The 14,620-nt window shown below is 38.1% G+C and overlaps 1 protein-coding gene across 1 annotated transcript in view; it reads left to right on the top strand.

The window, feature by feature from the left end:
- LOC149286976 (bifunctional 3'-5' exonuclease/ATP-dependent helicase WRN-like) overlaps positions 1-14,620 on the top strand; it is a 48,746-nt gene that overhangs the window by 23,655 nt on the left and 10,471 nt on the right. The window contains exons 18-25 of the mRNA XM_089493579.1: positions 3,247-3,421; positions 3,987-4,168; positions 4,659-4,760; positions 5,695-5,787; positions 8,023-8,164; positions 10,377-10,547; positions 10,629-10,726; positions 12,402-12,471. Of these exons, the coding sequence (XP_089349705.1) occupies positions 3,247-3,421; positions 3,987-4,168; positions 4,659-4,760; positions 5,695-5,787; positions 8,023-8,164; positions 10,377-10,547; positions 10,629-10,726; positions 12,402-12,471 (1,033 nt within the window). The remainder of the gene's footprint in view (positions 1-3,246; positions 3,422-3,986; positions 4,169-4,658; positions 4,761-5,694; positions 5,788-8,022; positions 8,165-10,376; positions 10,548-10,628; positions 10,727-12,401; positions 12,472-14,620) is intronic.

Genomic DNA, 14,620 nt, shown 5'->3' with positions numbered 1-14,620 from the left:
ACACAGTTAACGACAAAGTATGTGCCTGGCATGTCATGGGGTTAAAGAGCTTAGAAAGTGATCAACAATCTCTTTCTTTCCTCAGACGGTGTTGCTGCAATGCCTCGATATTGTGGCATTGAGCAACACCATAACATTGCCGGTGTCCTGTGTGATTGCTCTCAGGAGCAATCACATTCGCCATATTCAATGTTGTGGCAGCCGGCTGCTTAAAAAGAGCTTAGGAAGCGTTCAACTATTGGTTTCTAAGCTCAGTCTGTTGATGTATAGGCATTAAGCAACAACAACAAAAAAAAGGGGGCCCCGTGTGATTGTTCCTGAGAGCGATGCTGCCTTTCACAAGATGGCAGCGCACAGTACAGGGTAAAAGAGTTTGCATAGGGTTATTCACTTTACCCCCACCAAACCATGTATTTTTGGAAACTAGACATCCCAGGGTACATCAAATAGTGGTATCTAACACTTTTGATGCACCAATTCTACCACCAGCTTCTCAAGGTTTGCAGTAGAAATTAGTTTTGTGTAATTAACTTACTACCACAAACTTTAACAAAGGATGGTGGTAGAGTTAGTACATGAAAAGTGTTAAAATACCACTATTAAAATACCCTGGAGTGTCTAGTTTCCAAAAATACATGGGTTGGTGGCGGTAAATTGAATTGGCCTGGGTCAAAGATGCTCACAATAGGACATTAGCGCAGGATGGCCAATATGATTTTGAAATGGCAATACTCTACTTTGTACGCATTGGCTTATGTATTGCAAAAAAATATTAAGTATTTCTAAACTCACGACAAATATTAGAATCTATTTAACAGGTTTTTTTTTCCATTAGGTTTTGTAGATGAGTAAAACATTTTATAGAATGTTTTTTTTTTTTATAGGAAATTAGATGAACTATGTAAAAATAATATATAAAATAAAAAAGCCCTTGAAAACAATATATTATGTGGGCACACTAAATGAGATGAACGAGAATTACAGCTAAGCACAGAAGAAACGTTAAAATGAGGGGTACAAAAATGTTGACTAAACAGCCCGTTCCTTAAGGGGTTAAACATGTATGCTTACACATTTTAGAGATGCACTTATATATGGTTTATAGAAGGTTAAGTTTGTGTAAAACATTGGTCCTTTTTAAAGAACGTGTTTTTGAAATGCACATTTTGGTACCGTATATCTAATTGGCGTAGTGTTCCCTCGTTTAGCTTGTCTGAGACTCATAGATTACTGTAACAAATTATTAGAAACATGAAGGGTCTTTAAATAAGTTGGGCAGTTTCCCTGGGAGGTTTAACAGTTTTTAATCAGGATCTTTACAGACCTGTTTCCTGATCTTTCTATTAAGTCATCAAGGCAGGTTTTTTTTTTTCTTCAAGAAGTGCAATTGTCCCTGCAATACTACATTTGTAAGAATTGATTTTCTAACTTCTTAATGTAAAGGAGCCAGTTACTGTAACCATATGTTTACCAAAATGTACTTTACATAATTTCAAAAAGGGATGATACATATGATACACTGCTGAAGAGCTAACTATCAAAATTTACACCTGAGCCACAAAGAGATTGGCCTGCCCAAGGGTAGCTTTACCTATTTTCCTCAGATATCTATCAAGTTTCATTCAGGGTTGCAAAATACACAGATGTTGTCACAGATGGATAGAGCTCAGGGTCCAAACAAAAAGTTAATGCCAGTAATTTCTCTGAGGGCTTCCTCCAGGTACCGGATCGTTTTACCAAACATATCATTAGTAGGTAAATGAGTCTGACGACGCTGTCTGAGAATTTATACTTTGGTAATTGGTATAATTTGTATACACAGATGGCTGTCTATAGATGTTAAGGCCTGGAATCTGTTTATACTACAATCTGGATTTAGATCTCAAATCTGATTTGATGCAAATCTGGGAAAAAATGACAAATAATTTTTAAAAATATCTTGACTTCTAAGCAATATTGTTTTTATTCTTGGTTAAAGGTGAACAATAGAGTTTAGGGTGAACAATATTTTTTAATAGTCCTAAATTATATAACTTTAGATTAAAGGCAATTATCTCACTGGTAGGGCAAATTTTATTCTTCCAGCCCTGGTGGAAAGACTTCCAATAATACCGTATTTACTTGATTATAAGACGACCCCCCCAAAATGTGAATATTTATAAAACAAAAAGCCTAAATATAAGACTACCCTATAAGAGGAAAAGTTTTATGAGTAAATATTAATCCACTCTGCCTCCCTGAGCGATGCGCGCAGACAACCTCCGCCGCTACCCAGGACTTCCGCCGGGGCTTCTATGACAGAGCACTGGAATGTCACCCTGGTGCTCTGTCAAAGAAGTCCCAGCGGAAGTGTCAGGTAGCAGCGGAGCTTTTCACCGGCTCCTGCAGAGCTGCGAGGGAACCTTCTCTCTGGCCAATCAACGTCTGTGCAATGCGTGCAGACAACATCCTCACCTGCTGGCCGGTGCTTCCGTCGGGCTTCTATGGTGGAGCACAGCAAGGTCATGCCGGCGTTCTGTAGAAGCCTCGGCGGAAGTGACGGCTGCAGCGGAGGTTGTCTGTGTGCATCGTGCATATATCCACCGGCTGCCAGAGAGGGGGATCCAGGTCCCCTGCAGAGCTGCGGGGGATCTGGATCTTTGTCTTTATAGTCTGACTAGGATCTGATTATAAGACTACCTCGAATATAAGATGAGGGGTATTTTTCAGAGCATTTGCTCTGAAAAAAACCTCTTATAATTCAGCAAATACGGTATATTCATCTTATGAGATGCTATGATGCAACCAGCCCATACTCTAGTTTCGCTCACTTTCTCAACAGTGTTAAAGGTTTGGGTTTTTTCTCATTCTCTCTCTTCACTAACCCAGTCATTTATTAGTTGTTTATGAGGATTCTTTCTTTATTGTGTTAGGTTTTTGGTTATTTTGATCTTCTTTTGTACAACCCAAAGGACATGGCCCATAAACAACCATTTGCAGATCCCTTTGATCAGTGTGCTTTTGAATACCTTATTGTTACAAATAAGACTTTCCCAGAATGTTGGCCATCTGCCTCTCTCTCTCTGCTGATGATGTAGTATATTGTACATCAAGGGTTTTCTATTTCTTGAAACGTGATTTTCATATTTATGTTCAATTTCCACCTATTGCATATTTTTTTTTGGCCTTGGAAGACCACAACACAGGCCTCCGTCCTCTAAAACCAAGTTTAAACCAGTGTTTCTTTGCTTGCTTTTTTTGCTTTAGTTCTAGCTGGGAGTTTGAAGGAGCCACGATTGTTTACTGCCCATCCAGAAAGACATCAGAGCAAGTCACAGCAGAGCTGACCAAGCTGGGCATTAAATGTGACACATATCATGCAGGCATGGGGATCAAGGCAAGGAGAGACGTACATCACCGTTTCATGCGAGATGAAATCCAGGTGGGGGAACCATTGGGTCATATCATTTTTTCAGTAGAGACACTTTTACATGGTAAAGCTCAATCTGCTGTTGAGTAGTACGTTTGTGAAACATAAATTGTCTGTGCCAATAATGTCGAAGGGGTGATAATCCCTTAACATAAGGTGTTATGATGAAAGTTTGTGGAATATTGATGTATGTGAATGTGATAATTGAAAGTATGCTAATAGTGGGAAGTTGGAGGACTGTTATTGGTATGATGGTGATGCAGTTAATACATTCCCTCAGAAATATCAGACATAGGGCAGTGGGATAAGTGATACAGTATCCGCATACCTGTTACATAGGTTCAAATATTTACCCTTTACAGTAAAACATTTAATTTTATATGCATTTTAATGCCCGTAGGCAAATGCTTTTTTTTCTGCAATCAATTTTTGATTGTGAGATGTGATTTTGTAAAGCTGTCAGGCCTGATCTAAAACACCATTTAGAATTGTTGCACAAACGAGATGCTGTGATAGCTCAAGCAGGCCTGAGCGTAGCAAACAATATTAACCGTTGCTTTTATTACTCTTCTGTCAGTGTGTAGTGGCCACTGTGGCATTTGGGATGGGCATTAATAAGGCTGATATCCGCAAAGTAATCCACTATGGAGCTCCTAAAGAAATGGAATCGTACTACCAGGAGATTGGCAGAGCAGGAAGGGATGGACTTCCCAGCTCTTGTCATGCCCTATGGGCCCCAGCAGACATGAACTTTAACAGGTAAATATTGTTAACGGAAAGTAAGTGGACCATATTTATAAATTCTGGGGCATAGTTACATGTATGGAGCAGTCATTATCGAGACCCATAGAATTTTAATTCTAATGGTTGCTCCTTTTATACCAGCAGTGCTTTATAGAAATGTCTCCATTTTAAATTACAGACAGTTAATAATTGGTTTTAATAACTATTAATTCATATAAATGTTAATGTGGCTTTAAATATGTATTCAGTAAATGGCTGAACTAAGCCAAGAACACCTGCGAAAAGTCCTACATGTCTTTACCTACATTGGCTTTACGTACGTTTGTATAGAAGTATTTTAGACAAAATAAGAGGGTCAAATGAAATTGTAACCTAATGAATACTGTTTTTAAGGGAACGCTGCATAATAAACAAGCTTTAATCTTCTTTGTTAGCGTTCCTTAAAGTCAATACGCTTACATATGACAGCTGTATGTTGCTTAGTGTATTCTCCCCTTTTTGCTAGGCACATGCTTAGTGAGATAAAAAACAAATCTTTTCGAGAGTACAAGCTGAAAATGTTGGGAAAGATGGAAAAATACCTCAATTCAAGCAGCTGCCGACGCAAGTATGATTATTTTTATTTCACCTGTATTATTGTTAATAGGCCAATTGTTGAAACATTGAACCGTTAGTTTTTTAGAAAAGTATTGTCCGAGTTCTAGTTAACAGCTCTGTGACCAGCAAAACGTGTCACGGCATATCATTGATATTTTTCTGGGACCAAAACTAAAATTTAACAAAGTAACTTGTGGCCAAAGTTATATTAAGAGACCACATTTGGAATATCTGCTAGGGCTGCACTACTGTTTAGCTGAGAGCAATGTTCTCTTTTCCCTTAGTGTGAGATCTTCTGAAGTGTCTACACTACAATAACTGCGCATGGCTACATTAACTACAAATGTCAATGTTGACATTACGGTTTTAAATGGAAAATATGTAAAATGCGGATTTTTTTACATGATAAATACTTTCTTAACATTCGACCCTGATCTTTTTATATTTAATTTCCTATAGTTTGACATTGGAGAAATGCTTTGAATTGCCTAGCAACAGTGGTAGCCAATCCTGTTTTACAGGCTTACAATTTATCTGCACTGTTAGGGTTCCTGACTTTACAGTGACCTAGCAGTGACTTTAGACTTGGCATTGAACTGTTTTTGTGGCTGGGTTCATTGAACTGGTGATAGCTGGACAAGTATTCATAAAAAAAATGCAACTTGAAGCTTACTAATAGTAAAAATAAGTAAATCATGATTTGCTTCACTTTCCCATAGTTAAAAATAAATAAACAGTAATTGGGAAAGGTTTTTAATCTCATTCAATATAGTTTTATTTTTCTTCCCTTTTTCAAGACTGACATCACTCTCTGTGAATGAAACAGACAAGTAGCTGTCTCCCCTAAGAATTATTTAATGAAGATGATTTCAGATGTCGTCATGTTCAATTTAACATGTAAACTCTTGTTCTTTTTATTTACCTCACAACGGTCCCACGTGTAGGATCATCTTGTCTCATTTTGAAGACAAACAACTCCGCAAGGCCTTGTCTGGTATCATGGGAACTGAAAAATGCTGTGATAACTGCAGGACAAGGTGAATACTCTGCCCTACGGGAAAAATGCCAGGACACGTTTGACCTTTCTTTTTTATCACAAAGTACATACTTAGTCCTTTAGTATCATAATCATTAACAAACAAAATATCATAGCATCTTACAAAGATTGCTTATCAAACTGTCCAGTCCCCTTTCTGCCAATTGACCATGTGTAACAACGCTTGCTGTGAGCGCTGGTATTGAACCCACCGCAAGTTCATTTGACAATATGAAAGCCTCTGTAGGGTCTTCATAGAACCTGCTGGCTTCTTCCATTGCTCCCCCTGCTGGCTGATTGTAGTTATAGTAATCTGCAATGCAGGTCTATCAAGGCCTGCTTGCTGATCAGCACAATCAGGATTAGGAGAGCAAGAAAAATACTTTCTCCTCTTGCCAATGAAATGTAAATTTTAAATAAAAAAATAAAAAAAATTCATTGTGAGACCAATGATGCCACCATAACATCACTGGCAAATAAAAATGTATGAGAGATGCTCAAAGGGATCTCGAACCATACTGCACTGGGAATAGTGCAAAAACAATTATTATAAAAGAAAATGAAGCAAAATAGTTCTAAAAAAAAAGCCCCTCACCACATCCACTATAAGTAAAAATGAAAAAATCACTACCCCCAATCCCCTTAAATCTGTACTATAGGGTGATATGTAAAGCATGGATATGGCCCTCTGAAACATTAAATCTGCACCATCACTGTACTACCACACATGGGACCCTTTTGTGTATATTTTTCACAATACTTTTTTTTCTTTCTTTCCAATGCACTGTGTGGTTTTCTCCCACCTTAAAGTGCCAGAACCACCTGGCCATTGCTAATCTGGCCCTGCGCACATCTGAAAAGGGGTGAATGCACAGCACCTCAATGGGTACTAAAAATTTAGAGACAAGTACAAACATGTCTGCCTGTTGATGAAATAGTACCAGTGCGTTGGAATGTGAATCCCATGGTCCCGAGGATGCCAGCTTGTGTGAAAGTACAGCAAGCACATGGGTGGGTTGATCTGTCAGAGCAACTCATACATGTATAATTATGTTCAAGCGTAGCGGCTGGTATAAAAGAGTGGTGATAAACTTTCACAACTCTTTCCTGATTTTTCCAGATGTCGGGACAAGATGTTATTTAATGAAATTCCAGCTTGACATCGTTTTAGAAATGCAAAACAAAGAAACAAAGCCCAGAAAAAAAATCTGTCTACTGAAATACTGCAATGTTTGCTAAAAACTTGGAAAATTGGGTTTTACTTACATTTACTTATCTTGGCACAGGTTGCTGATCAAATGGTTAAAAATATTCAACTTTTAAATAATATTACACCAACAATTTACACAACAGCTAATATATTCAGAGAGTATGAAAAACCAGAATTGACAGACTAAGACAAATTTATACATTAGGTAAAGAGGGCTCTGATTGTAAGCCTTTAATCTAGAGGGAATAGGGTATAGAGAAGCAAGGTGTAAAGAAGGGGGGATAGCATGCCATAGATCGATGTAGGGGTTGTAGTAGTGACCTAATTTCAAACTGTAAACATTGTATGCTTCTCTAAAGAAGTGGGATTTTACATTTTTCTTGAATAGTGAGAGGAAGGGTAAAAGCTGGAGGTTAGGTGGAAGTGAGTTCTAGAGGTATGGGGCAGCACAAATGAAGTCTTGTAGTCAGCCAGCACTAAAAATAATTAATGCAAAATATATGAAAATAAGCATAACACTTGCCAAAAAAAGATAATAAATTGCAACATACTCTTGAAATACACTCTTAGTAATCACTCTTCTCTTCCACTCCAATATATACCTTCCGTCTTGGCATGATAACCTTGAACATTTCACCCACTGTTGTTTAGGACAAAGTCCCCTCCTGAGTTTATACACCACACATCCTGCTGGGCAACACTTTACATGTGCCATTTAGTCATCTGGGGAATATACTGTATATTGTTCTGAGAAAAATGCCAACTGAGGCAATTCTACTTTGAAGTTTTAAAATAGAAGAATCTTTTCTTATCATATAGATTCAACCTTTTTCCAGAAACACATATGTACAACACTATTCTCAGAATATACATATAATTCTAAAATATTATGTAAACCCTATTTAAAATTGCAATATTTTGGATGCTACATGTCCATCCCTGACTGTGGCAGCATGAGAATAATGCATCCCACTTGAGTGTCATTGTGTTGTGTGATTTAAATAAATGTATTTTTCCATTCTTTAGATTAATACATAATCTTTCAATCAATGACACGGAAGGCAATTTACAAGACTTTGGACAGAAGGCTTACCAGTTCCTGTCGGCAGTAGAGGCACTGGGTGGCAAATTTGGGACTGGCGTTCCTGTCTTGTTTCTACGTGGATCGGTAGGTGGCTCGTGTAAATTCTAGAACTGCACTTTCTTTCATGGTTTATTTGGGGGTATTTTGATGTACCCCCAAAATAGTATGTGCTAACTCTGATACCCTTAAGGTGCTAGTACTGACAATTGCAATGTGATTTGATCTCACATTAATTGAATACTAACTTTTAAGTATCGCCTAACTGATGTTGAATATATGAAATATTTTTTGTTTGGTGACAAGGCAAATGCAGCGAATAGTTGTAAGTCTCAAAAAGTTACGTTTTAGTAGTTGGATTGTCAATACCTTTTTATTAAAAACATTTTTTAAATATACGCTCTAAAGAAAAGTGTCGACAATTTTGTTATTATTGGACTCTTGGAAGGTGAAGGACCAATTTGATCATGTTCTCTGGCTGGGCGCAGAGGCTTTTTAATAAAGAAATAAATACTTAATCTGCTCCCCTCCCCCCATAGCCTCAAAAAATTCCCATTTTGAAATGATTAAAACAGTGTTTTGCTCTTACATAGCTAACCCCATGGCATATTGTCAACCGATAATAGTAAAAGATTGTTGTTTTTTGTTTAATTTGGGAAATACATCACCATATTCAAATTTATTTATGTTTTCTTATTTTTCATACAGTGAATTCAGTTTTGTTTTTTTTAATGTTCAGTCCACCTGTACTTCTTTTTCCCCTCTGATAACAATGTACAGATGGGCTTCCAGACAGTCCCGATATAGACCACAGGAGGGTATCTGGTTTCAGTTATTATCTGTAAACGGAGTCAGTCTGTTGTACTGAACAAGACCTCCCGGGAACTTTCAAATTAAGAAGTTGCTTCTGATGAAATTTTATACTACCTCTGTTATAATGAGAACCAAGACATCTCAAAAAGGAAACCCTCTAAAGTAAAAAAAAAAAAAAAATAGTGATTGTCTTATCCTACTTAATGAGATGTTGCTTAACTGTTTTTTTCAGGCCCTAATCACCAAAGGCAACATTTGCTTTTACTGTTATTAAGATATCAGTTTCATTGTATTATTATTCAGTTGCAAGGTTTCTATTTATAAATCTAATTAATGCTTATCAGTCTCCTGTTAAAAGAGAAGCAGCACATTTAATTCTTCTTGTGTTTCTTCACAGGCCAGAATAGCACATTCTCTCAAGTTGTTAGTGGCAGCGTGAACAGCTAATTTTTATGTAACAGGGCAATAAAATGTACAGTGTAAGAATTTGTATTTATTGTAAGATTATAGCTGGCAGTTCCCACAGAAATAGTATCATACTTACGTGCTCTGGCTTGTACGCTGGCTCCACAAACCATGCTGTGGTTTACCTTGTACTTTCGCTTCACTTAGAAGGCTAAAATCTAGCTCACACCATGTCTGGCTTATACCCTGGCTTCATATGAATTTGCCCCTTACTCTGACTTCAGTTAACCAGGCTAAGGTCTGGCTCGCACCCTGGATCCAACCAACCAGTTTCGTGTCTGGCTCGTACCTTCATGGACCATGCCCAAGCCTGGGTCATATCCTGGTTTCAACAAAACAGGCTAACATCTGCCTGATACCCTTGGCTGCTGTGAATCAGACAAAGGCCTGGCTGATACCTTGGATCCAATGAACCAGGCTGCAGTCTGGCTTGTACATTGGCTTCATCAGGCTAGGCCTAGCTCATATCCTGTCTTCAACAAGCCAAGCCAAGGTCTGCCTCATTCCCTGACTCCATGAACCAGGCTGAGGCCTGACTTGCACCCTAGCTTTGACATCCGCACTGGAATCTTGCTTATAACTTGGCTCCAGTGAACTGGGCCAGGGCCTGGCTCATAACCTAGCTCCATGAATGTGCATCCAAAGCAGCATGAATTTCACAACAAGGAGTTAAAATTGTTTACTAACGAAAGCATAGATCTTCATACATGATGTGTTAAAAAAAAATTCTACTTTAAAAAACGTATGGGTTAATTTCGATTGGACATTTTGCCCAATTGAGTCAAAAATCAATTGACTATTTCTAGGCCGGTCATACTTTTGACAGAGAAACATTGCAACAGTAGATCAGGTAGATTTTGTAAAATTAATTTGGTCTGACTGTTGATCAGGCTGCCACATAACATAGTTCAAAGTAGTTGCATAGTACAATATAACAGAACCTTCAGTGTACACCAAAAATGATTTAAAATAAAAAAGTACATTTGGTTGTACTGATCATTAGCAGCATTTGTCTTTTTAGAACTCACAGAGGTTGCCAGACAGATATCGCCGCCACCCTTGCTTTGGCAAGGGTAAAGACCAGACCGAGGTTTTCTGGAAGGCTTTGGCCCGGCAACTTATCACAGAGGGCTTCCTTCAAGAGTCTTCTGGCCACAACAAGTTTGCCACCACTTGTGGCCTTACTGTTAAGGTAATACCAGTTCTAGCTAAACTTAAATGTTTTAATTGTTCTCTTAAATGCTTCTAATAAAATTGTTTTGTTTTTAATTAGGGCCGAAACTGGATTAGCAAAGCTGAAAATGAATTAACTCCAAGTTTGCTGCTTCAGCCCAATGAAGATTTATGTCCTCGTAGAACCTTTACTCCAAGGTACCTATCTTTAAATTTGTCCCTAAAACAATCCTTCGTGTGGCTAGGAATTATTACATAGGCAAATGATAGACCTGTATTGAAAAAGTCTGTGTCAAAGTCTATGGTGTCAACTTGAATAGCTGTCTAAACTTTAATGTTTTGTTATTCATATAGATTACCATAAAAAAAAACCTAAATGCACCAAGTTATGTACGTAATACCTTATTTCAAGTACTAATTTTGGGGTAGCACATACATTTTAGATCCTGGGGAAAGTTAAAGCTTCTAGTCAGGCCAGTATTAGCTATCCCTTCCCAGGCTCATTTATTCTAATTATTGTGTCATTGGCACCAGGGCACCATTAAGGAATAATCGAATGATTTCCTGTATTATGGTGTTTCTGGAAATCATTCCTGTTATGTATGATGTAAGTGATCATGTATTTCTTTATTTTTGTCATTTGCAGTCTGCAGACGCATTCTCCTTTAGTGAGACAGCCGTCACCAAGTGCAAGATCTGCTAAACCTGAACCAGATCATCGGGTTCGTTGGTAGTTTTTAGTAGTTTTATGTAAACTGCTTTTTTATTTTTTTTATTTATTTTTTTAAATTTGAGTTTGACAATGTGTTGTTTTAACTATAAACTTGCAGAAAACTTTGGACAGGTTTTCATATAAAGAAGGGGAGAAACTTCCCAAAACTTCAGTCTCAAAAACAAGGTACCTTTCTTTAACTTTGTTTCTTCATGCATAAAAAAAGTCATCTGAACAAAGGATAGATATTTTAACAGTCGTTTTAAGTAAAGTGAGCGTTTCCCTGGTTCGCTTGCCTACTTATTCCCGTTAGAAAAGGAGTTAGAAAATGACAATTGTCACGTTTCCCTTTCCCTGCCTCTAGATGTTGCTGTTCCACATACTTTGCTGAATGTCACACTAAACCTGGCATTGGAAACATCATCCCTAACACTCTTAAATGCCCAAACCTTTCCCAGAAATATTCTTACATCAAGTAAAATTTTGGCAAAACATTCAATTATCCAATGTCACAAAATTGGTTGTTGTCATCAAAACTGAAAAGGCTTGTAATTTTTTTTTTATCTGATTAAATCTTCAGAGGAGCAAAATGACAGATCTGCTCCAGTTTATTTGCTTAACCTACTAGGGAGTGCAATTAATGTACAAGTAGAGCAGCATCTTTAAGCTTCCTGCTTTGAGTACAGGCAGTCACAAGTCCGATGACTAAAGAATATGAAAGATACATTCAAGTCCATAGACAAAAAAAATATTAAAAATAAAAATTTGAGGCACCATTTGTTTTGGTAATTTACAGTACTTTCCCATAAACTGAGCATTACTGTTTTTTTCACTAATCCTTGTTTTTAACATATTTTAATGTTTTTGGTCCATTTATAACCATTATATGTTTCTAGCGAGTATTGGATACGGCTGTATTGTCTTCAGTTCTTTTTATGTGAAAGCTCTCAATATTACAATTATTGCCTAGTACCAAGAGACAATAATGTTATAATATATAATTTTAAGTGCTTACCATTCCAAAATAATTGCTGCTTGTCAGGGTTTAACTTAGTGTGTGTGTAGGCAGGCCTCTACCCCTCCAGTGTATATATTATATTAATTATTAATCATTGGTCATATCTCATACATTTCTATCATGTTTCCACTGTGTCATTCAAGACTGCAGTCGCCAATCAAGCCTTCCAAACCACCAGAGCCCACAATTTCCCCCAGAGAGCTGGAGCTGCAGGTGAGTTGCTTACTCAGGCTAGACCTATGGTTAGGGCTGCTTTAAATTGGGTGCTTGAAGTGTATTAATGTTTCACATGAAGCATTAATTTACATTGCAGAGAAAGATTGTTGTCTTCCTGCATAGGAAATTGGTGTACATGTTAGACCTTACTTTTGTTTATTGCAAACGGTTTTACGATAAACAATGTTTATTGTACGTCTCTGCAAATACATGGATGAAGCAGTCATGGCATCCCTGTGCCAGGCTTACTTGTCTGTTACGGAGCATTCTGTTGTGGTAACCTTTAAATGTGTTGAACAACCTGCAGCTAAAAGGGAAGGAGGTGTTTTAGCTGAATGGTGAACATAGCTGTATCTTAGTTTTAAAGTTATATTGTCTAAGACACACTTAAATTAAGTTCTCCTTGGCTTTTAAGTACAGATGTCATGGCTGGTATATCAGTTTAACTACACGTATCTCCTAGCCCAGGGGCGTCCAACATGCGGCCCGCGAGACCTCGAGGTGCGGCTCGCGTAAGATCGGCAGCCAGAGCAACTGATCTTACGCGGGCCGCAACTCGAGCCCTGCTACAACAAGAGCCCTGCTACCTACCTGTGGGAGGGTCTTTAGTACTGCCCAGAGGAAGCGGAACCCAGCAGAATTCACGTGACATCACATGACTCTTCTCCAGTCCCGCTTCCTCTGTGCAGTACCAGAGAACGCAGAGGGAGGCCGCGCCCCCTGCTGAAGTCTGTGCAGGTCTGTCTGAGCGGCATCGAGGAGCTGCAGTGCAGGTAAGGGGGTGGGGAGGGTGTTTGAATGAGTATGCGTGATTGAGGGAATGAGTCTGTGAATGAATGAGTATATGAATGAATGAGTTTGTGTGTCATAGTATGGATGTGTAAGTGCTGGAACCTAGGCATGATGGGACTGTGATTGCTGTTAGCAATCACACTCCTATCATGCCAAGTAAGCCAGTACATGCTGAAACCTAGCTAGCTGCCCCCCTTGTGTATTGATGCTGCCAGCAGTATGGGGTCTACACATCACTTACAGCCACCCTGTGCCAGCATGTACTGGCTGACTTGGCATGATAGGAGTGTGGTTGCTCACAGCAAGCACAGTCCCATCATGCCTAGGTACCAGCATTTACTGGTTGCCTGGTTATGATAGGAGTGTGATTGCTGTTAGCAATCACACTCCTATCATGCCAAGTGATATTGCTAATTTTTGTTTGTCCAATTGTGGTGTGTTACCTACTTTCATTAAAAATGTGAGTTTTTATTATTATTTTTGAAGGTGGGGGGTCATTTTCGGTGAACCGTGAATGTTTTGGTCCAGAATTTTCATTTAGGTGCATCCCTAGAATAAATAGAACTATTTCATTTTTAATTATCCAGAATCCTGAATTTGTATTCACAAAACTTTCTAGGCCCAGAAATCAGTGAGAGGAAAAGTAAAGGTTTTGTGTCATTTACTTTATTTTAATCTGCATATTTTATTAAAGGCCATATTTTCTCACAGTGAAAAATGAGTGCGGCCCACACACGTATACAATTCTGATGAAGTGGCCCACTGCAGAAAAAACTTGGACACCCCTGTCCTAGCCAGTAGATGTGACACCACACCATATGGGTATTCTCCTGGGACTGAGTGGGGTGCAGCTTTGGAAACCTAAAACATGGGGATCTAATGATGTTTTGTGTTTTATTTATTAAAAAGCTCAATATTAAGTTTGTTTTTTTACACAAATAGATATTTTGCTTGTCAGTAACAGATTCATTATAAAGGTAATTCATATTACAGGGCATTGATGGTTAGTCATTGTGGAGCGCCATCTCCTGGTCATTTTCAAATTAGCAAATCTATTTTATTACAGAGGTTATAATCTTCAAACTAAATTACATGCACTGTAAGTGTATGTTCTTTGCATCACTGGGCATGTGTTTAATTGAGATGCTCAAGCTTGGATATTGTGGCCTGTGTGTTTCCCTCAAGAACTGGAGTTATGCACCCCTGCTTTATACTTTCAAGTTAAACAAATATATCTACTTTTGTTGCATAGGAGATCTTTAGGTAGCACTAATCAGCATTGTGTGAAATGTATATACATATATGTAATATCCTGGTAAAAAGGAAAATTGTCACAGCATACACATCAATAAAA

Source organism: Sceloporus occidentalis, unplaced genomic scaffold (assembly GCF_023333645.1).
Source record: "Sceloporus occidentalis isolate IW3139 unplaced genomic scaffold, rSceOcc1.0.p SCAF_65, whole genome shotgun sequence".
Taxonomy (NCBI): domain Eukaryota; kingdom Metazoa; phylum Chordata; class Lepidosauria; order Squamata; family Phrynosomatidae; genus Sceloporus; species Sceloporus occidentalis.
This window is presented reverse-complemented; position numbering and strand designations above follow the sequence as displayed.